This window comes from Schistocerca gregaria, chromosome 6, assembly GCF_023897955.1.
Source record: "Schistocerca gregaria isolate iqSchGreg1 chromosome 6, iqSchGreg1.2, whole genome shotgun sequence".
NCBI lineage: Eukaryota > Metazoa > Arthropoda > Insecta > Orthoptera > Acrididae > Schistocerca > Schistocerca gregaria.
In genome coordinates, this window is record NC_064925.1 from 406401444 (window position 1) to 406424990 (window position 23547).

General features: G+C 40.3%; 1 protein-coding gene across 1 annotated transcript in view; it reads right to left on the reverse strand.

Annotated features, from left to right (window-relative positions):
* Positions 1 to 23547, reverse strand: part of LOC126278221 (gremlin-1-like) — an 80811-nt gene that overhangs the window by 21604 nt on the left and 35660 nt on the right. The window contains exons 2-3 of the mRNA XM_049978199.1: positions 21403 to 21628; positions 12518 to 12776 (exon numbers count right to left, since the gene is read on the reverse strand). Coding sequence (XP_049834156.1) covers positions 12518 to 12776; positions 21403 to 21606 — 463 coding nt within the window. The 5' untranslated portion in view covers positions 21607 to 21628. The remainder of the gene's footprint in view (positions 1 to 12517; positions 12777 to 21402; positions 21629 to 23547) is intronic.

The window sequence follows — 23547 nt, forward strand, 5'->3', positions numbered from 1 at the left end:
AGAAACCAGTGACTTGTAGTAACATTGGAAAGTACATGTGATTGCGTTTCTTTATGGCTGGTGCTGGATACATGCCTGTAACAGAATTGCGCAACACTATTTGGACTATCTCATAGACACAGCTGGTAAAATCGATACAAATATACAAAACGTGTATATCAGTTACAATCCGACTGGCAACCACCTTTCGGTTTTTACCTACTCGTGATTAAAGCCTCATGGTACCAGAAGTATGCTGTGGTTTGGGAAAATAATTGATTTCATTAAGAAAGTTTAAAATAAGAACACTTTTTTCACAAACACATACAATTGCTTACACTGTTACCTCCTATTTCAGGTGTCAGCAGCTCATAGTGCTATGGTTAGCGTTGCTGACTCACAAGCATGTGGCACCGGGTTCTCTCCCCGGCCAGCTCGGGGATTTTCTCTACTAGGGACTGGAGGTTTGCGTGTTGTCCTCCTCATCGTGTTATAATCAACGACGAGCAGGTTGTGGTATGAGTTAAAGACTCGCTCCCGATGGCCGAACTACCCAGAAGAGAACTCTCATCCAGAAAAGCCACAGACATATTTCTTTTTCTGGTTCAGATGCATCACGAGATAGTATAAATCTCTTGGCATCTAACGCAAACCATGCGGACAAAGGAGCACCTGCACTTTGTAATTGAACTGACAAATAGACATCATTTGATTTTATTATACACGAAAGTGCTTGAGGTAATACTGTTAGGTGTTGCGATCAATAATCGATATTCGAACTGTATGTTCTTTGTAGCTTATGACCGTGATCTTTGGTCTACAACGGGTTTTCGGGCGCTTGAGTGTAGGCCGCGGTTAAGTGTAGTTGTGTATTTAGTTTTGGCAATAAATGTGTGTTTTTGATACAAAGAAACCGTGGAATACTGCGTCATTTTTCGATAGTCCAGTGATAATTAAAAAACCCGTACCTTTTCTTGGACCCAGAGCAGCGGGGGAATCATCGCCTAGACAACGAGAAGCCACATGGACAACACAGACTCAGCAGCATCAACAAAGGAGACATAATGGCCAGCTCTACTAAAGTACTATACAGCCATTAGCCACACCGTAACGGTGTCCTTATGGAGATAACTTTCCCTGCACAGTAGAGCGGGTTAATGACAACAGGGGGGGTCGTTGCCGGGATTAAGACATTTATATGTACTGGATCGACGAAATCTGTTTTGCAGAAGTCTAAGACCACGTGGTACAAAGAAGTGTTATACATGGAAGTCAAGGGAGACGAAACGAAACAGTAAAGTGGACTGACCACACGAGTGAGGACCCAGACTGGAAAGATAGGTACATCGGTGTAGTGCTGTTTATTCTTTTTATTATTTTGTGTGTGAAATTTTACGAAAATGACCATTGTGAAAGAGGAATGTGGTGTTGAATGAGAGCAGGATAGTGAAAATTTGTTAGTCTTTGGGGCCATAGACATGCCGATAAAAACGGAAGATGAATCAGTTAAAGAAGCGGATCAAAGTCTTAATTCAGCAGAACGTGAGATGTCGGACATTAAATCACTGTTACAAATGATGGAGCAATCGTTAGCTATGAATTGAACAGTTGCAGACAGCTTACAAGCTAATGAAGAACAATTGCAAAACATGAATCAGACGGTCGTGGACAGTTTTCAGATCATAAATCAGAAAGTGTCGCGTCTAGAGGGAGCTATGAAGAAAAAATTAATAATGTCTTACTTTGGGGTAATAAACTTCGCAACGATATATCAAAGATAGACAAGAAACTTAGCAGGGCAGAAACAAAGATTTTGGCGGTAGAATATGAAGTGGGAGAAGTGAAATCTAGTCTGAGTAACAAAATTCAGTCTGTAAAAAATGAACTGGTTACAGACAGAGAGAAAAATGCAAAGTGTTTTGTTAATGTTAATAGTTTGTGTAAATGTAAAAGTTATGGCAGTAGATCTTGAAAGTAGAGTAGATTCGATGTTACCCTGAATGATAAAGTAGAAACAGTCAGTAACACAGTAAACCTCCACGAGATTGTAACTAAGACAGACGTTAGTGAATTAGAAAGTACAGTATCAGAGTTAAACCAGAGGTCTGTAATATTTAGCAACGATGTATCTAACAAAAAATTTTCTATGACTACATGTACCTTATTATCCAATATTCCAGTTAAAAACTTTTCTAATGAGTGTAGTTTGCATCCTGTTGACTTTCTGCAGAGTTGTAGAGACAATTTTTTGCACACTATGAGTGAAAGTTTTAAAATTAAGTTTGTCAAAAAACTTTTGGAGGGGGAATCTTTGTCATGGGCCAATCAAATTTTTTCTATGGACATGTCTTATGCAGAATTTGAAATTGAGTTCTTAAAACGGTTCTGGTCTGAAACTGAACAAGCCAGGATAAAGAGCGAGTTTCTGAATGGACCAGATTATACAGAAACACAGGGGACTATGAAATAGTTCTGTAAAAATCAATTGAAGAAGCTTGTACATTTGAGCAAACACTTTGATGAGCTCACACAGATAGACGCTTCAAAGAGAAGGTTGCCAACAGATGTGCAATGGGACCTAGTGTATGGACCAGATGACAACACTGAACAATTTGTAAACTACATGGACAAACTTGACAGAATTATAGACACAGTGGGGAACCCAAAAACTATTTCAATCAAACACAAAGAGAAATTGAAAATGATTTATGTATGAATAAGTTCAGCCTAAAAAAGTGATGTCTTAGGTAGTCCATTCATTAGAGCTAAAGTTGGTACCTGGGAAGGCTAGTGCCTTATAGACATAGGGAGTCAGGTGCCAGGAATATCTGAAATACTAAGCAAAAAGCTGAAGTGCGAGAAAGATTACATTGAAATGCCAGTCATTGGGGTGAAAATATGAGTGGCTACAGGAAAACATCGTAAAACTGTGAAATTCAAACTTTGTTATCTATTACAATTGAGGGAGTCACATTTACACATGGATGCCTAATTATACCAGGCCTCAGTGAGGACTGTATTCTCGGGATGTCACGGATTCGGAATGTAGACGCAAGATTTGACTGGGGAGGACAAAAACTTATCATAACAACACCAAATGGGGGATGTATCTCCACCAAGTTTGTCAGATCAAATACAGTTTTGTGTAATGATGAATTTAACACTATAAATCTGGTAAAGGAGAAAAGATACGTTGAAAAACACATAACAGAGCTAGATTGAAGTGAAGTAGATTTCACACACTGGTAAACACTAAGATTTCAGAAGCTAGTGGTCTAAATGATGATCAACATTGCAGGGAAAGTTAGGGGTTACAAATGCGCTTTGCGAGTAAGACCACATGACCCATTTTTCATAAAAGCATATGGTGTGCCCATAGCAAAACGTACAGCATTTGAGAAAGAATTACATAAGATGGAAGTGTGTGGCATTATTGAAAGGAGTATCAGTGCTTATAATAACCCACTGTTAGTTGTGTCAAAGAAGGAAGGGGGAGTGACAATAGTTCTTGACTCCAGGCCTTTAAACAAGATCTTATACAGGGAAACAGATCACCCTGAAAACATCGACGAGCTATTGCACAAGTTCATGGACATAAAATTAATGTCTAGACTTAACCTCAGGCTTTCACCAAGTACCCCTGGCACCCAAATCTAGGAAAAACACTGCTTTTCTTTACAATGGTCGTTGCTATCAGTATTGTGTAGCACCTTTTGGCTTGAGCTCATCAGTAGCAGAATTCATTAGAGCTTTAGACCATGTGCTTGGGCAGCAACTTGCATCCAAATTAGTGATTTATGTAGATGACATTTTAGTAACTGGACAAGATTGGAATGAGAATGTTGGGGTATTTAAGACAGGCATGTGAGAAACTTAGAAGAGGGGGAATTACATTAAAACTGGAAACTTGCAAATCTGCAGTACCTGAGTTAAAATTTTTGGGACATGTCATAACAGAAAAAGGAATTTTGGTTGATCCAGACAAAATTAAAGCTATTGCAGATTTTCCTATACCCCATAACAGAAAACAACTGAAATCATTTTATGGGCTATGTGGCTTCTACAGAAAATCAGAAAATTTGTAAGTAAACAAAGCTTAAAGACACCCTGTCTAAGTAACTTGTTAAAGAAGGACGCTGTTTGGATACTGAGTAAAGATTGTCAAGAGGCTTTCGACAGAATAAAAAAGGAACAGAATAACCAGAACCTGTTACACAGACCAGATTTCAATTTACCTTTCTGTTTACATACTGTCAGTAGTGATTATGGGCTAGGTGCTGAATTATCTCAAGTAAAAGAAGTCAAAGGGGAGACAGTTCATGCTACAATTGCATTTGCAAGCACAATGTTATTGAAGCATGAAAAGAACTATACAGTAACAGAAAAAGAGCTATTAACCATACAGGACCTATTTACTTGGACATAAGGTAATAGTGTACTCTGATCATAAACCCTTAAGCTATATACAAGAATGCAAGCTCTATCATGATAGGCTTACAAGATGGGCTTCTATTTACAACAATTCAACTTTTAAATTAAGTATATTAAAGGCAATGACAACATAGTTGCAGATGCTCTATCAGCGCTACCAGTAGGAGGGGAAACAGAAATTTTTGATCAGAATGAAGAAAAACAGTTTAAAATGACGTATATTAAAGCGGTCAAAGATGAAAAAGTTGTTACATCATTGTGTGATAAAATCAGGAGGAGCCAGAACCGTGACGCAAACTGGAAATTAGTAAAGAGCTGTTTAGGGAAAAAGAACTATGAAAAATTAGACAAGTACTATAAGGTGTTTAAAGGTACTCTGTTTAAGAGAACTGACGAAGACTCGGACAATTGGAAACTATGCTGACCTGAGGAGGAAGCGGAGAGGTTAATTAGGTATACTCATGAGAGCTATGGGCATTGTGGCATACAGAAGTGTATGCAGAAAGTATAAGAAAACATCTACAACATGGCCAAGAAAGTTAGAAAAAAATTATCAACTTGTGATAAGTGCCAACGAGTCAAAGTAAGTAACAGAAAATGTCATGGTGAAATGCAAAACATTATTCCTCCACGACCTCTAGACTTAGTCGCTGTTGATTTCTATGGGCCTCTTCCAAGGAGTAGGAGTGACCACTGCTACATTTTTTGTCATGGTGGATGTATCTTCTAAACTAATCAAGTTGTATCCTGTCAGAAAAACCACAGGTAAAGAGATAGTTACAAAAGTTGAATAAGACTATTTCCTATACGTGGGGAAACCAAAAGCAATCTTGTCAGATAACGGTTCTCAGTTTTTGTCAAAAGTTTGGAAAGCCTTTGTTGATAAATCAGGAATCAAACATGTTCAAATATCTGTATATAATCCGTCGTCAAACCCAGCTGAGAGGTATGTGCTCCAGATTGGTCGTTTATGTCGTACATATTGCAGTCATAAACATCCTACATGATAGGACCATGTACGAGATTTTGAAGATGTTACGAATAGCTTGCAGCACACTTCCACAGGATTTTCACCTCATGAAATTATGTTTCATCTAAAACCAACAACATTATCAATGAACTCCTAGAATTTCCACCATGCACAATAATGACTATGCGTGAATATGAAGCCATAGTCAAATAAACCATGATAAAACAGGGGGAAATGAGAAAAAGACGACATGATGGCAAGATCAAAGCAACCAAGTTTAAAGTTGGAGATTATGTTTTAGTAAAATCACATGAGAAATCAAAAATTCTAACTTCTGAAATAAAGAAATTCTTTGATATATACATAGGTCCATTCGAGATTGTAGAGCATCCACACATGAATGCATACCGGTTGGTGTATCCTAAATCCAGGAAAGTTCTTGGGCTAAGGAATATTGGTTAGTTAAAATTGTATAAACAAAAGGGATAAGACTAGTATGAGAAAGTGAAAAGGTGACAACAAAAGTTTTTCACTGGAAATTTTGAAATTTTGTAAATAAAAAATTGTCATTTTGATACAATTTTGTGTCCTTGAAAATGTTTATTATTTAATATGTATTCACTGTATGAAGTGTTTGCAATGAATTTTCTGTGTAATATGCTAGCCATGTTAGTTTTTGATATTTCTGTATGTTTATGCAGTTTGATTGATATTTGATAATTTGTGTAATTTAACTTTGTGTAACTTTCTCACACCACACTTGTTGAGACATTATTTAAAATGCAAGCCACTAATCAGCACTAAATCTGTCTTGCAACAATTAAGTTTTTTAAATTTTTGCTCTTAAAGGCAGAATCCTAATTACTACACACTTAAGTGCTTGAAATGTCTAACTCTACAAGAAGACAATCATTTTTAGTAAAACACATGAATTACTGTATATTTCTTTCTCAACCACTGCAAATGCATAGGCAGTAATATTTTTTAATTTTGATAGATACATACTATTCCAAAACTTTCATCCATGATTCTACCTTTGCCCTTTTACTGTGAATATGAACCCTTGTAACAAACTGCCTGTAACTTTACTTTTGAAAACAATTTAATTTTGTTATAATGGAGTAATGTCTTTGTGACAAGATATTTTACACCCAATATGTTAATGCATTTGTGTTACATGTTTATTGAATTTATTATTATTTAAAGAATCTAACTATGTATACTAACCATGTACTTACATATAAACATCAAGTAACCAAAAGGTGATCTCTGTATGTGATTTTTAGATAACATGGCATTACAGTCAAGGAAGTGATACAAACAGCTAAGCTTTGGAAACAGGTGCACTGCAGGACAAGCAGAAATCAGACCTTTTAACGGAAGTCACCTATGTGCAGATGCACAATGTGGGACAGACTGTGAGTAGTGTGAAAAGTGGGCAACAAAAGAAAATAAAACAAGCCTGCAGTTAAAAGTTACAGACTTTCAATGGTTTCATGTGAAGTGCTACAACATTATGGACTCTTTTAAGTGAAAATTGTGGATCTTCTTTTGCATTTCATTAACTCTAAGGTTAAAAATTGTATGTTTTCCTTTACTTAGTATAACAATTTCAGTGTTAGCATAATTCAAAGGAAAGAGTCCTACTAAAAAAAATTTAATTTAGTTAACATCATATTCTTGGCAGTTCCATTATTCTGGTATCAGAATTTTGTTCGCATTTTCAACGTTACAAAATTCTTGGGGGGCTATTGTAATGGAAATGACAAATAAAAATCATTTTATTTTATTATACACTAAAGTCGTGTTAAAAAAGCTTTTGCTTAAGATAATACTAAGTTAGGTGTTGCGATCAACAGTCGATATTCGAATTGTATGTTCTTTGTAGCTTATGACCGCGATCTTTGTTCTACAATGGGTTTTCGGGCGCCTGAGTGTAGGCCGCGGTTCAGTGTAGTTGTGTATTTAGTTTTTGCAATAAATGTGTGTTTTTGATACAAAGAAACCGTGGAATACTGCGTCATTTTTCGATAGTCCAGTGATAATTAAAAAACCCGCACCTTTACTTGGACCCAGAGCAGCAGAGGAATCATCGCCTAGACAACGAGAAGCCACATGGACAAAGCAGACTCAACAACATCAACAAAGGAGACATCATGGCCAGCTCTACTAATGGGTCATTAACCACACCGTAACGGTGTCCTTATGGATATAACTTTTCCTGCACAGTAGAGCGGGTTCATGACAACTTCCACTCTCCGTTTGCAACAATTTTGCCGCGGATTTGGTATAGATTTAAAGACTTCGAAATTTTTGTATGCTCATTAATCGTGAATCTGAGTTCGTCGGCAACCACTTGGCAGCTCTGTCTCTGTCTCTTTTTTCTTTCCCTTTTTTCTTTTTTTTCAGGTTGCAACCTCTTCGAAGTCCGTTAGCTCTGGTCGTAGATGAATGGCATTTATGTAATTCATAGTTCTCTCGTTTGTCTTTTCCACTGTTGCACACAACAAGCTCACAACAGCAGACAACTATAAAACATGTGGCCATATACCACGATGAAAAATACCTATCAGTTGTGTACCGCAAGTCTCTAGAGGAACGGAAGGTTCCAAATGATTGGAAAAGAGCACAGGTAGTCCCAGTTTTCAAGAAGGGTCGTCGAGCAAATGTCAAAACCATAGCCCTATATCTCTGACACAGATCTGTTGTAGAATTTTAGAACATGTTTTTTTGCTCGCGTAGCGTGTCGTTTCTGGAAACCCAGAATCTACTCTGTAGGAATCAACATGGATTCCGGAAACAGCGATGACCCAACTCGCTTTATTTGTTCATGAGTCCCAGAAAATATTGAATACAGGCTACCAAGTAGATGCCATTTTCCTCAACTTTCGGGAGGCGATCGATACAGTTCCGCACTGTCGCCTGATAAACACAGTAAGAGCCTACGGAATATCAGACCGGCTGTGTGTCTGGATTGAAGAGTTTTTAGCAAACAGAACACAGCATGTTGTTATCGATGGAGAGACGTCTACAGACGTTAAAGTAACCTCTGGCGTGCACAGGGGGGAGTGTTATGGGACCATTGCTTTTCATAATATATATAAATGACATAGTAGATAGTGTCGGAAGTTCCATGCGGCTTTTCGGGGATGATGCTGTAGTATACAGAGAAGATGCAGCATTAGAATGTATCAGCGAAATGCACGAAGATCTGCAGCGTATAGGCACTTGGTGCAGGGAGTGGCAACTGTCCCTTAACACAGACAAACGTAATGTATTGCGAATACATAGAAAGAAGGATCCTTTATTGTATGATTATATGATAGCGGAACAAACACTGGCAGCAGTTACTTCTGTAAAATATCTGGTAGTATGCGTACGGAATTATTTTAAGTGGAATGATCATATAAAATTAATTGTTGGTAAGGCGGGTGCCAGGTTTAGATTTATTGGGAGAGGCCTTAGAAAATTTAGTCCATCAATAAAGGAGGTGGCTTACAAAACACTCGTTCGACCTATACTTGAGTATTGCTCATCAGTGTGGGATTCGTACCAGGTCGGGTTGACAGAAGAGATAAGGAATATCGAAAGAAGAACGGCGCGTTTCATCACAGGGTTATCTGCTAAGCGTGATATCGTTACGGAGATGTTTAGCAAACTCAAGTGGCAGACTCTGCAAGAGAGGCGCTCCGCATCGCGGTGTAGGTTGCTGTCCAGGTTTCGAGAGGGTGCGTTTCTGGATGAGGTATCGAATATATTGCTTCCCCCCTACTTACACCTCCCGAGGAGATCACGAATGTAAAATCAGAGAGATTCGAGTGCCCACGGAGGCTTTCCGGCAGTCGTTCTTCCCGCGAACCATACGCGAGTGGAACAGGAAAGGGAGGTAGTGACAGTGGCACGTAAAGTGCCCTTCGCCACACACCGGTGGGTGGCTTGCGGAGTGTGAATGTAGATGTAGATGTAGAATATAAATTTTTATTTGTGATCCAACTAGTTTCGCGGCACTAGAGCCACATCTTCAGGAAGGCACATGATTTCACAATTTATTTCAAACTATAACTAGTAGATGACCCAAGATTCTTTGTCCAGTTGTGCTAAAAATCTTCAGCCGTCCGGAGGACGATAGTGCAGTTTAAAATACGGCAGGAATGAGGGAACATCATCCCGATACGGGCAATCAAATGAGTAGCATCCTTGCGACAACATGAGGCCCGCTGTTCAAATGGCTCTGAGCACTATGGGACTTAACTGCTAAGGTCATCAGTCCCCTAGAACTTAGAACTACTTAAACCTAACTAACCTAAAGACATCACACACATCCATGCCCGAGGCAGGATTCGAACCTGCTACCGTAGCGGTCGCGCGGCTCCAGACTGTAGCGTCTAGAACCGCTCGGCCACCTCGGCCAGCTGAGGCCCGCTGTAACCACCTAGATGACAAAGTGTTCACTGCGGGCCTCATGTTGTCACAACGATGCTACGTATTTGATTTCCTCTATCGGGAGAGGTTCCCTGCATTCTGCCGTATTTTAAATGGCCGACCTCTTGACGGTTTGTCACCACTGGACAAAGAATTTTGGGTCATTGCTGGTTATCGTTTGAAATAAACTATTTATTAAACATGTATCCCTGAATATGTGGCTCTAAAGCAAAAAAACTAATTGAATCACAAATAAAGATTTATCATACAGCTGAAATGGTCTTTTCCATTTTAGTACTGTTACATAGCAGTGGATGTCCGCCATACAAAATTTGCTACAATGTGGATATTTGCACACGAGAAAATTTTCGAGCTCAAGTAAAACAATATTGTTTTGGGTCAGACATGTGATTGCGTTTCTGTCGGTGAGAGCAATCGAAAACAAAAGTGAGAGCCTGACAGAAGCATTTACAGACAGGGACAGAGATGGAAATTGCTTTGCAATACGAAATATTCTCTACCCTTGGCGGATAACACAGGCACCCCCTCAGCAATCTGTCGGTAATTACCTAAAAAAGCTTACAGCAGCAGCAATAGTGCCCAGCCATACCGCAGAATTGCCATCCAGTGTAGCCACATAGTATCAATGGCGGCAACGCTATCACGGCCATAAATAACGTAAGATGGTGCCCGTCTAAACGCACCTTCAATGAATAGGTTCACGCATCGACCACTGCCTCTCTGGCTGTACCAGGTGTACCGATATGAAACGAGCGTCTTTTTGTGAAAATAAAACACTAATTTTGAATTGAAAAGTAAAAACGTTTTTTCAAAGTACTGACCATTGCTTTCTATACATTTTAACCACCTTTCTGGCAATTTGTGGCGGAAGGGGCCAAGTCTTGTGAATATTGCTCCCTCCTGCGTATATCTCGCAAAGGATGAGGATAAAATCAGAGAGATTAGAGCCCACACAGAGGCGTACCGACAGTCCTTCTTTCCACGAACAATACGAGACTGGAATAGAAGGGTGAACTGATAGAGGTACTCAAGGTACCCTCTGCCACACATCGTCAGGTGGCTTGCGGAGTATGGATGTATATGTAGAAATATCTTTGACAGATGTCATACCAACCAAACAAACAAAAATTAAGGCTCATTCACAACAAATGTTCCCTGTCGACACATTTGTATGTTAACGCTCATTTCATAGCGGTGCACCTGGTACATCTACACATCTACATCTACATGAATACTCTGCAATTCACATTTAAGTGCTTGGCAGAGGGTTTATCGAACCACAATCATACTATCTCTCTACCATTCCATTCCTGAACAGCGCGCGGGAAAAACGAACACCTAAACCTTTCTGTTCGAGCTCTGATTTCTCTTATATTATTTTGATGATCATTCCTACCTATGTAGTAGGTTGGGCTCAACAAAATATATTCGCATTCGGAAGAGAAAGTTGGTGACTGAAATTTCGTTAAAAGATCTCGCCGCGACGAAAAACGTCTTTGCTGTAATGACTTCCATCCCAATTCGCGTATCATATCTGCCACACTCTCTCCCCTATTACGAGATAATACAAAACGAGCTGCCCTTTTTTGCACCCTTTCGATGTCCTCCTTCAATCCCACCTGGTAAGGATCCCACACCTCACAGCAATATTCTAACAGAGGACGAACGAATGTAGTGTAAGCTGTCTCTTTAGTGAACTCGTTGCATCTTCTAAGTGTCCTGCCAATGAAACGCAACCTTTGGCTCGCCTTCCCGACAATATTATCTATGTGGTCCTTCCAACTGAAGTTGTTCGTAATTTTAACACCCAGGTACTTAGTTGAATTGACAGCCTTGAGAATTGCACTACTTATCGAGTAATAGAATTCCAACGGATTTCTTCACTTTTTTTTCAGTAAATTACGGCATCATCTGCGAACAACCTAAGAGAACTGCTCAGATTATCACCCAGGTCATTTATATAGATCAGGAACAGCAGAGGTCCCAGGACGCTTCCCTGGGAAACACCCGACATAACTGCAGTTTTACTCGATGATTTTCCGTCTATTACTACGAACTGTGACCTTCCTGACAGGAAATCACGAATCCAGTCGCACAACTGAGACGATACCCCATAGGCCCGCAGCTTGATTTGAAGTCGCTTGTGAGGAACGGTGTCAAAAGCTTTCCGGAAATCTAGAAATACGGAATCAACTTGAGATCCCCTGTCGATAGCGGCCATTACTTCGTGCGAATAAAGAGCTAGCTGCGTTGCACAAGAGCGATGTTTTCTGAAATCATGTTGATTACGTATCAATAGATCGTTCCCTTCGAGGTGATTCATAATGTTTGAATACAGTATATGCTCCAAAACCCTACTGCAAAGCGACGTCAATGATATAGGTCTGTAGTTAAATGTATTACTCCTACTACCCTTCTTGAACACTGGTGCGACCTGCGCAATTGTCCAATCCGTAGGTACAGATCTATCGGTGAGCGAGCGGTTGTATATGAGTGCTAAGTAGGGAGCTATTGTATCAGCGTAATCTGAAAGGAACCTAATCGGTATACAATCTGGACCTGAGGACTTGTCCTATCAAGCGATTTGAGTTGCTTCGCAACCCCTAAGGTATCTACTTCTAAGAAACTCATGCTAGCAGCTGTTCGTGTTTTAATAGGAGGCGCAGCAGGCGTGCGGGAGGGCAGCGACCGTACCTGGCGTGGGGGTGGTGTAGGAGGGGCAGTGCAGCGTGACGGAGAGCCAGGCAGCCCTCTTGGGACGGCACTGCGCGCAGGAGGCGAAAGCCGCCTCGTCCGGGGGGTAGTCGTGTGGCCGGCGGCCGGCGCGCCACGCGTGCACCTTGGGCACGTAGAACGAGTTGCACTGGCCGTAGCAGAAGCTCGTCACCACCGACTTGGACACGCAGCCCTCGTCGCGCACCTTCTGCACCAGCGGCTCCGTCCGGCACCAGTCCTGCAACGCCACGGGTCGCTTCGTCACACACGAGCGCACACAGTTTTTTGCTCGTGCTACCGTGTTACTCAGGCAGTTGTGCACGTTGAACTTGTATTTTTGATTAATTAATAATACACAAAGATATCACAGACATTGGCTGCCAGTGGATGTAGGCTTAAATCAACATGGAAAGTTGAAAATTTGTGCCGGACCTGGATTCGAACCCGGTCTCCTGCTTAGTATGCAGATGCGCTGAACATTGCACCTCCTGGACACAATGGTCATCGCAACTGCACAGACTACTCTATCACGCCTCCGGTCAACGCCAAATTCTCAACTCATCCACACACCACTATTGTAGTGGGACTTGCTCGTTAACCTGATTACTTGCAGCATTTCGCCGATTCCCAAAAGAGTTCACCGAGCGAGGTGGCGCAGTGGTTAGCACATTGGACTCGCATTCGGGAGGACGACGGTTCAATCCCGTCTCCAGCCATCCTGATTTAGGTTTTCCGTGATTTCCCTAAATCGTTTCAGGCAAATGCCGGGATGGTTCCTTTGAAAGGGCACGGCCGATTTCCTTCCCAATCCTTCCCTAACCCGAGCTTGAACTCCGTCTCTAATGACTTCGTTGTCGACGTGACGTTGAACACAACCACCACCACCACCAACACCCAAAAGAGTTCTAGCTTGGTGTGCAATTGCACTGAAGCATTGCCTGTCCTTGCCTTAATGCTATACAGGGTGGTCCATTGATAGTGACCGGGCCAAATATCTCACGAAATAAGCATCAACGAAAAAACTACGAAGAACGAAACCTGTCTAGCTTGAAGGGTGAAACCAGATGGCGCTATGATTGGCCCGCTAGATGGCGCTGCCATAGGTCAAACGGATATCAACCGCGTTTCTTTATATAGGAACCCCCATCTTTTATTACATATCCGTGTAGTACGTAAGAGAATATGAATGTTTTAGTTGGACCACTTTTTTCACATTGTGATAGATAGCGCTGTAATAGTCACAAACATATGCCTCACAATTTTAGAAGAACAGTTGTCAACACGTAGGTTTTGTAAATAAAAGTAGAGAGCGTAGGTACGTTTCCACATACACTACAAGTGTAGTGCGCCTTGCTCATTAGCCTGATTACTTGAGGCATGTTGCCGATTCCCAAAAGAGTTAGAGCTTGGTGTGCAAATGCACTGAAACATTGGCTGGCCTTGCCTTAATGTTATACAGGGTGGTCCATTGATCGTGACCCGGCATAATATCTCACGAAATAAGGATCAAACGAAAAAACTACAAAGAACGAAACTCGTCTAGCTTGAAGGGTGAAACCAGATGGCGCTATGATTGGCCCCCTAGATGGCGCTGCCACAGGTCAAACGGATATCAACTACATTTTTTAAAACAGGAACCCCCATTTTTTATTACATATTCGTGTAGTATGTAAAGAAAAATGAATGTTTTAGTTGGACCACTTTTTTCGCTTTGTAGTACAGGGCGCTGTAATAGTCAGAAACATATGGCTCACAATTTTAGATGAACAGTTGTAACAGGTACGTTTCTTTAAATTAAAATACAGAACGTAGGTACGTTTGAACATTTAATTTAGGTTGTTCCAGTGTGATACATATACCTTTGTGAACTTATTTCTGAGAACGCATGGTGCTACAGCGTGATTACCTGTAAATACCGCATTAATGCAATAAACAAAATATGGCGTTTCAGTCTTCGATCACTATCTTTTATTTTCAGTTACCTGTTTCGGGCTATCTGCCCATCTTCAGATCATATATTGTAGTTACAGAGTAACTTGTCCGTACAGCAAACTCGGTTCGCTGTCGTAAGTAAATTCCTTCACTTTACTTATAACAGCGAACCGAGTGTTCTGTACGGACAAGTTACTCTGTGACTACAATATATGATCTGAAGATGGGCAGCTAGCCCGAAACCGGTAACTGAAAATAAAGAATAGGGATGGAAGACTGAAACGCCATATTTTATTTAATGAACGATCGCGGAATTCGAACTGAGACAATCATGTCTAGTTTTGATAATGCAATAATTGCTCAAAATGAGTCCGTCAACCTCAATTCATTTGCCAATACGTGTAACAACATTCCTCTCAACAGCGAGTAGTTCGCATTCCATAATGTTCGCACATACATTGACAATGCGCTGACGCATGTTTTCAGGCATTATCGGTGGATCACGATAGCAAATATTCTTCAACTTTCCCACAGAAAGAAATCCGGGGACGTCAGATCCGGTGAACGTGTGGGCCATTGTATGGTGCTTCGACGACCAATCCACCTGTCATGAAATATGCTATTCAATACCGCTTCAAGCGCACTCGAACTAAGTGCCGGACATCCATCATGTTGGAAGTACAACGCCATTCTGTCATACAGTGACACATCTTGTAGCAACATCGGTAGAACATTACGTAGGAAATCAGCACACACTGCACCATGTATATTGCCACCGATAAAATGGGGGCCAATGATCCTTCCTCCCATAATGCCGCACCATACATTAACCCGCCAAGGTCGCTGATGTTCCACTTGTCGCAGCAATCGTGGATTTTCCGTTGACCAATACTGCATATTATGCCGGTGGTACGTTACCGCTGATGGTGAATTACGCTTCGTCGCTAAATAGAACGCGTGCAAAAAATCTGTCATCGTCCCGTAATTTCTCTTGTGCCCAGTGGCAGAAACTTACACGACGTTCAAATTTGTCGCCATGCAATTTCTGGTGCATAGAAATATGGTACGGGTGCAATCGATGTAGCGTAGGTTGAGTTTGGTCGAAAGGTGACGTTGTTTTTGGGTTGGCGAAGCGGTATCGCAAGCTTGAGTTAATCCGACAAAGGCAGATATCCCATTGTCAATCAAGATCTCATTTAATCTACATTATGGAAATTTCACCACTATACACAGGGTGGTCCATTGATCGTGCCGGGGAAAATATCTCACGAAATAAGCGTCAAACGAAAATCCTACAAAGAACAAAACTTGTCTAGCTTGAAGAGGGAAACCAGATGGCGCTATGGTTGGCCCGGTAGATGGCGCTGCCATAGGTCAAACGGATATAAAGTGCGTTTTTTTTTTTTTAAATGGGAACCACCATCTTTCAGTACATATTCGTGTAGTTTATAAAGAAATGTGAATGTTTCAGTTGGACAACTTTTTTCGCGTTATGAGTTGTGATAGATGGCTCTGTATTAGTCACAAACATATCGTTTACAATTTTAGACGAACAGTTAGTAAGAGGTAGGTTTTTAAATTAAAATACAGGACGTAGGTAAGTTTGAACATTTTATTTCGGTTGTTCCAATGTGATACATGTACCTTTGTGAACTTATCATTTCTGAGAACTCATGCTGTTACAGCGTGATTATCTGTAAATACCACATTAATGCAATAAATGCTCAAAATGATGTCAGTCAACCTCAATACATTTGGCAATTCGTATAACGACATTCCTCTCAACAGCGAGTAGTTCGCCTTCCGTAATGTTCGCACATGCACTGACAATGCGCTGACGCATGTTTTCAGGCGTTATCGGTGGATCACGATAGCAAATATCCTTCAACTTTCCCACAGGAAGAAATCCGGGGACGTCAGATCCGGTGAACGTGCGGGCCATTGTATGGTGCTTCGACGACCAATCCACCTGTCATGAAATATGTTATTTAATATCGCTGTAACGGTACGAGAAGTATGTGCCTGACATCCATCAGGCTGGAAGGACATCGCCATTCTGTCATGCAGTGAAACATCTTGTAGTAACATAGGTAGAACATTACGTGGGATAACAGTATACATTGCCATCGATAAAATTGGGACCAATTATCCTTCCTCACATAATGCCGCACCATACATTAACCCGCAAAGATCGCTGATGTTCCACTTGTCGCAGCCATCGTGGATTTTCCGTTGCCCAATAGTGCATATTACGCCGGTTTACGTTACCACTGTTGGTGAGTGACGCTTCGTCACTAAATAGAACGCGTGCAAAAAATCTGTCATCGTCCCGTAATTTCTCTAGTGCCCAGTGGCAGAACTGTACACGCCGTTCAAAGTCGTCGCCATGCAATTCCTGGTGCATAGAAATATGGTACGGGTGCAATCGATGCTAATGTAGCATTCTCAACACCGACGTTTTTGAGATTCCCGATTCTCGAGCAGTTTGTCTGCTACTGATGTGCGGATTAGCCGCGACAGCAGCTAGAACATCTACTTGGGCATCATCATTTGTTGCAGGTCGTGGTTGACGTTTCACATATGGCTGAACACTTCCCGTTTCCTTAAATAACCTAATTATCCGGCGAACGGTCCGGACACTTGGATGATGTCGTCCAGGATACCGAGCAGCAAACATAGCACACGCCCGTTGGGCATTTTGGTCACAATAGCCATACATCAACACGATATCGACCTTTTCCGCAATTGGTAAACGGTCCATTTCAACACGGGTAATGTATGACGACGCAAATACTGTCCGTACTGGCGGAATGTTACGTGGTACCATGTACTTATACACTTGTAACTATTACAGCGCCATGTATCACAAAGCGAAAAAAGTGGTCCAACTAAAACATTCATACTTCTTTATGTACTACACGAATATGTAATAAAAAATGGGGGTTCCTATTTAAAAAAGACCCAGTTGATATCCTTTTGAACTATGGCAGCGCCATCTAGCTGGCCAATCATAGTGCCATCTGGTTTCCCCCTTCAAGCTAGACGAGTTTCGTTATTTGTAGTTTTTTCGTTTGATGCTTATTTCGTGAGATATTTCGCACGATCACTATCAGTGGACCACACAGTATACATGTATACTATGGTTGTCCAGAAAGTAAGTTCCGATCGGTCGCTAAACTGAAACCACAGTGAAAATCATAAACATTTTATTTGCAGGAGTTAGCTACACTTCCACATACTTCTCTACATAGTAGCTGCTCCGACGTAGTCATTTTTCGGAGCGATATACCAAATTTCCAATACCATCACCATAGAAGGCAGCCGCCTGTGGTATCCGAAAATTCTCTACGCTGGTCTATAGCGCGTAGCCTGCGCTCAAGTGTTGTCTTCGTACCCAGCGTTTCATGTGAACAGAGATGATACTCAGGACGAGCCAGTTAGGGCTGTGTTGTGGGCGATCGAACACTTCCTATCGAAAAGTCTGCAGGAGCGTCTTCACTGCTCCTGCAGAGTGCGGCTGAGAATTGCCATGAAGATGGAAGTGTGTGGCAGTTATGTTAGGTGGGCTGCATTCATTAAGGCGAAGCGTCTCAGTGGGCCCTCCTACTTGGCGGGAGGCATCGTTGTTCTAGGCACCTTTACTCGCTCACACTGCGCTCACAGCTTAAAAGAGCGTCTTGATGCGATCGACAGTCATACTACAGGCACTACCCAACACATGTGTGCAAAGCTTCATCCGATTTTCACTGCAGTGTCCATTTCGCCAGTGATCGGAACTTACTTTGTGGACAACCCTCGTATATATATATATATATATATATATATATATATATATATATATATATATATATATATATATATGTGTGTGTGTGTGTGTGTTTGTGTGTGTGTGTGTGTGTGTGTGTGTGTGTGTGTGTATGTGTGTGTTTCTTCGGACATGTCCAAACGAACAGGCACCACGTATATACACTTAATAATGGCCACAATCACAGAAAAAGATTAAAAAGGGAAGCATTCTTTCACAAAATTTTAAAAGCTAATACCATTCTCAAGAAACATGGTATAAATAGTCCTACTGTAATGGGAACCCCATGTGCCAGTTGGTTAGTTAGTTACATTTTCCATAGATCATTTGAATGATTATCTTATAGAAATAATGTCATATGAGTCACTTTATAGGATATGTACACATAGTAATGAACACATAATTTTGTAGTCCTACTCACGTATTGACACATATAAACAAGTTTTTTTATTTTCTTAACAGGCTGTCAGTTTTCGAACAGAAAATAGTCCATGGAATAGAAGTAGTTGACCAGGAGAAATGATTTTAGGTTAGATTTAAAATTGCTTTGCATTTTATGTTACTGGACGAATTATCTTACATTTTTGATGCCATGTAGTGAACTCGTTTCGGAGCCAGTGACTTCTACAGTAATGTGTAATAAACGTCGCTTTTTTTCTCTGGGGTAGTACGTATGGAAGGCACTTTTCTCAAATTGTTGTAGATTATTTATGACGAAATTGACTAGAGAATAAGTATACTGTGATGGTGTAAATAAAATACCTAACTCCTTGAAGAGGAACCTGGGGGCGACCATGGGAAAACACAAGTTATTATTTTTACTGCTCGCTTTTGTGCAATCAGTACTTTCTAATTGATGAGTTACTCCAGAAAATTATTCTATATGACAGTACTGAGTGGAAATACACAAAATATATCAGAATGTTGATTCGTTAGTTTCCAATACTAGCAAATATATGATGCAAAATAGCTAAACTTAATTGTTTCAGAGGCTTCTTCCAGCTGAGGTTTTCATCAATATGTACACCCAAAAATTTGGAACATTTATCCTGTTTACCGGCTCTTGTTCGTGTGCTACTCCGTTTCTGTTGTGCAGGGCTGAATGTAGTGCGTTTTCTCAAAACTATGGTTTCATGAAACCTTTTCATGAAACCACTTAATAATTGTTTGAGAAACATAATTAACAACCTATTCTGTTCCTTTCTCTCTAATGGGATTTATTATAACACTAGTATCATCTGCAAAAAGTACCAGTTCTGTCTGTTGAACATTAAGTGATGGAAGATCATTCCATCATTCAAATATATAAGGAACAGGAGTGGACCAAAAAATGAGACGTGTGGGGCTCCCTTTGACTACTTCTCAGTCACTAAAATTTTCTGCCTTTCTAATAGTGTTTGAATTATTGAGCACAACGTTTTGCTGCCTATTCTTGCCAAAAATCAGCATTTACCTTGCAGTTTGCTGACCTTTAACTCAGTAATCATTTTCTATTCATACTTGCAGGAGTTACTGATCTTGGGTTCTTGCTTAATCACTGAGATATTTTAACCTTAAGGCTTTGTAGCATTGATTACGTTAAACTTACGATTGTGAACAATATATTAAATGAAAGAGCAAGTCAAATAGTTTTGTTTGTATAGTTGTGGGCATGCCATTGTCTATAGCTGCAGTTTATGTAGCACCTTTGCAAACGAAATTTTACTATATGACGAAGAAGATTATGTGCATCATGTCTTCAGCGAAGAGTCGACATTTCACCTGAACATAAATTTGAACACACGTTATTTGCGCATATTGGGGGTCAGCTAATCCCCACGAGATGGTACAGTTGCAGCAAGACTCCCCTAAATTGAATATTTTTTTATCATATCGTGGGACAACGTACCTTTCTTTTTCGGAGAAGCAACTGTAATTGGTGTTTCGTACCTTGAACTTTATTTGGCAGCAAGATTGTGCGCCGCCTCACTAATATAGATCAGTCAGTGATGGGTTAAAAGACATTGTACCTGTCTGCCAGATTGGTCGCAAGGAGCCAGAAGACAGAGCTTCTTGCAAATGGTCTCCACATTCACTTGATCTGATGGCAAGCGATTTCTGCCTTTGGGGGTTCATAAAGGATCATGTGTGTGTGATGTGTGTGTGTGTACGTCTCTGCTACCAGCTGAACCATCCGACTTAAGAAATAGGCCTGGAGCAGCAGTTGCAGCAATTACTTAAGACACATTGAGAAGACCTTACCTGTCTTCGCTATGTGTCCCATGTGAAGAATGGTGTTCTCGTTGAACACCTGTGAGTTAAACTGTTTGAGTTGCTATTTCATGTGATGTATAATTTATAATTGTAAGTAGTATGCAGTAAATGTTACAAAGTCATAGACGCCTGATATTCATTTTGAAACACACAGTACATAAGAGGGGCAAAGCCAAACGAGGAATCGCGATACCGTGTATAGGAGCCGAAAATGAGGAAGTCCGCTGACATGAATGACATGAATGACGAGCATCTGGGAAACAGCAAAGCTTGTTGATGGCTCACGTGTTACAGTAATTGTCGATGTAATTTATGTTGTGATGGGTCAACAGTGACAAATTCATAGTTTTATTATCTGAAGTTTTATTTTATGCTAATATGGTGCTGTAAATGCTTTTAACAACCTCATGATAGTCTGTCGACGAAACTGGTTGTTAAGTAAAGAATTATATCGGCAGCTCGTGCCAGTAATCATGACTTTGTTTTTAAATACTGAAGTGCTGTAGGGTCCCATCTCCTTAAAATATACCGATATGACATGCCTTCGTGAGGTGAAAAACTATAGTGTTTTGTTATCCAATATTGTATCAGTATTATGGAATCCATATGTAATCATTAGTGAATATGACCGTTGCTTGTTGTCACATAATCTAACACTGTCACTTCTTCTTCCTGGTCCTTCTTTTGTGTTAGCCTTTTGCTCACAGAAACCTAGGAAGGAGATGAATATGACCGTTGCTTGTTGTCACATAATCTAACACTGACACTTCTTCTTCCTGGTCCTTCTTTTGTGTTAGCCTTTTGCTCACAGAAACCTAGGAAGGAGATGAATGTCATGTCAACTTTCAAACCATTAACGTTCTTACGTCGTTACCTTCTTCAGGCGCTCCTTGTTCGTAATGGGCATTGCGCGGTCATCTGTCTTGAGGAAAGCGTCTCCGTAGCCGTAGTATTGCGCCATTAGGCGCATGAGCTCCGTGCGATTGACAGCCCTGCGAGCGCTGGTCCCTGGAGCCAATGTAAGTAATACCAGCACCAGAGCCAGCCAACCGAAACATGCCGTGGATGAGTCGCCCATTTTGTAGTCAGGCACGCCAACTCTGTAGAAGTGAAACAATGTCATGTCAAAAACATCAGTCTGTGAACAATCTGTAGCTACACAGTGAAAAGACTTTGAAGGCAATCCACTCATATACAAATTTTTGCTACTCTAACAGTAAGTTTCAAATCGAGCAGCTAAACAAGTGCTCTCCTTTTCGCCTTGAGGGGTAAAGAAATAATTCACCAGTCTAGCGAGACAGATGATACTACTGAAACACAAAGAAGATATTTTACTCATAATAGAGAATCGTAGAATTATCACATATATTCAACAAAGACTGGTGAAGTTAAAAGCATGTTCAATTTATTAAGAGAATACTATAACGAAAATACATAGATTAAACCAAGACAGGTGGACATAAAAGCATGTTCAGTTTACTAACAGAATACTTGAAAAGAAAATGTCATGAATGCAGCAGCCATAAAGGTAAACCAGAACTAATTACACTTCTGTTACTGGAGCCTTTCACGACTTACTCCAAGGTAAATGAAGAGATAGAAAACTGAAAACATAGTATTATCAAAATGACTTGATGTCATACCCTAAAGTGATTTTCAATCACTTTACACTAAAATACTTAAAAAAGCACAGTAAAACTCGATTATTCAGCACTTACAGAACTTTTGAATTAAGTATGAAGACACAGAAATAAAGAAGGTGTTTCAACACAGAAAGTGAAAAGATATTGCATGTCGTGTTCACACAGTTATAGTATGCATCACACGTGAGTCGTTGTTCGAATATTTTTATTAATTACTGCAACTCGGGTTGTGAATTCTGTCAGTGGTGTACTGAACTATGATAGTGATATTCTAGAGGTTTATTTATTTCTGTATACAATAACAAAAAATTCACACTTAACAAAAATGTGAACTGCACACTACCTTTAGCACAGAAACTGATCATTATATCTGGAGAGAATGCAAAGTTACATGAAATAAAATAAAATGAAATTGTTTTTGCAAGATGGTTAGAGACGTCAACTACAAGAACTGAAACACATTTTTCTTAATCCTTCCACGTCTTTCCAACGTAAATTTGATTTCAATTGTGATGTTGTTAATCACTGTAAAATATTCAGTTGTAACAACTTAACAGCAAAGGAATCAGACAACTGAAATACAAACATCACATCTCTTCGAAATGCTTCGATGTAAGACAAAAGAGTAAGACACAGACATTTTAAAATACCAGAAACGGAATATAGGAGTACCATTTATCGTTTTACTATTTCCCTTTATTTTAGACCAGCAACAAGATTCTGAATACAAGTCGGTCGTAAATATGTAAATTTCCAATCGTCAGCTGTGGTTCATCGAGCTCACCAAGTTATTTAGAATTTATTAAGTATAGAAGGTTAAATTGAGCGATCAGACATCGTCGTGATCATTAAATCACGCACCAGTTTAGTTGAGGAACGGAGAGAAAAACAAATATACGGGGTTCCACCTGATGTTTATTAGGAAAGCACAAAAAATTTAAAAGGTTGTGGCCAGCGATGATTTCAGTCCTGCCTTTTTAGAATTCGAGCCTATTTTCTTCAACCAAAATGTCACTTTACTTGGTATGTAACATCTGAGGTCACAAGCACGTAAGGTAAATCCCATTATATACATACTCTCTTCGGCACACTATAAAATGAAATAGCAAACAATACAGAATATGTAACCTCTCTCTCGTTATCTCAGCCAAATACAAGGCAGCATAGCATTAGTACAGAAAATGCTGAAAATGCTATTGCATACAGAAAAATGCACTAGTGACTGCATAGGACTGAGATCAAGATGAATTTGTGAAATTTTCCATTTACAGAAAGAACGGCACCCATAGGTAAACCATTTATAGGGATGAGTGATTCACTGCTAATGTCATGTACCAAGCGTACAGTCGACAAAACGAAACTGTTCGCACTGAATA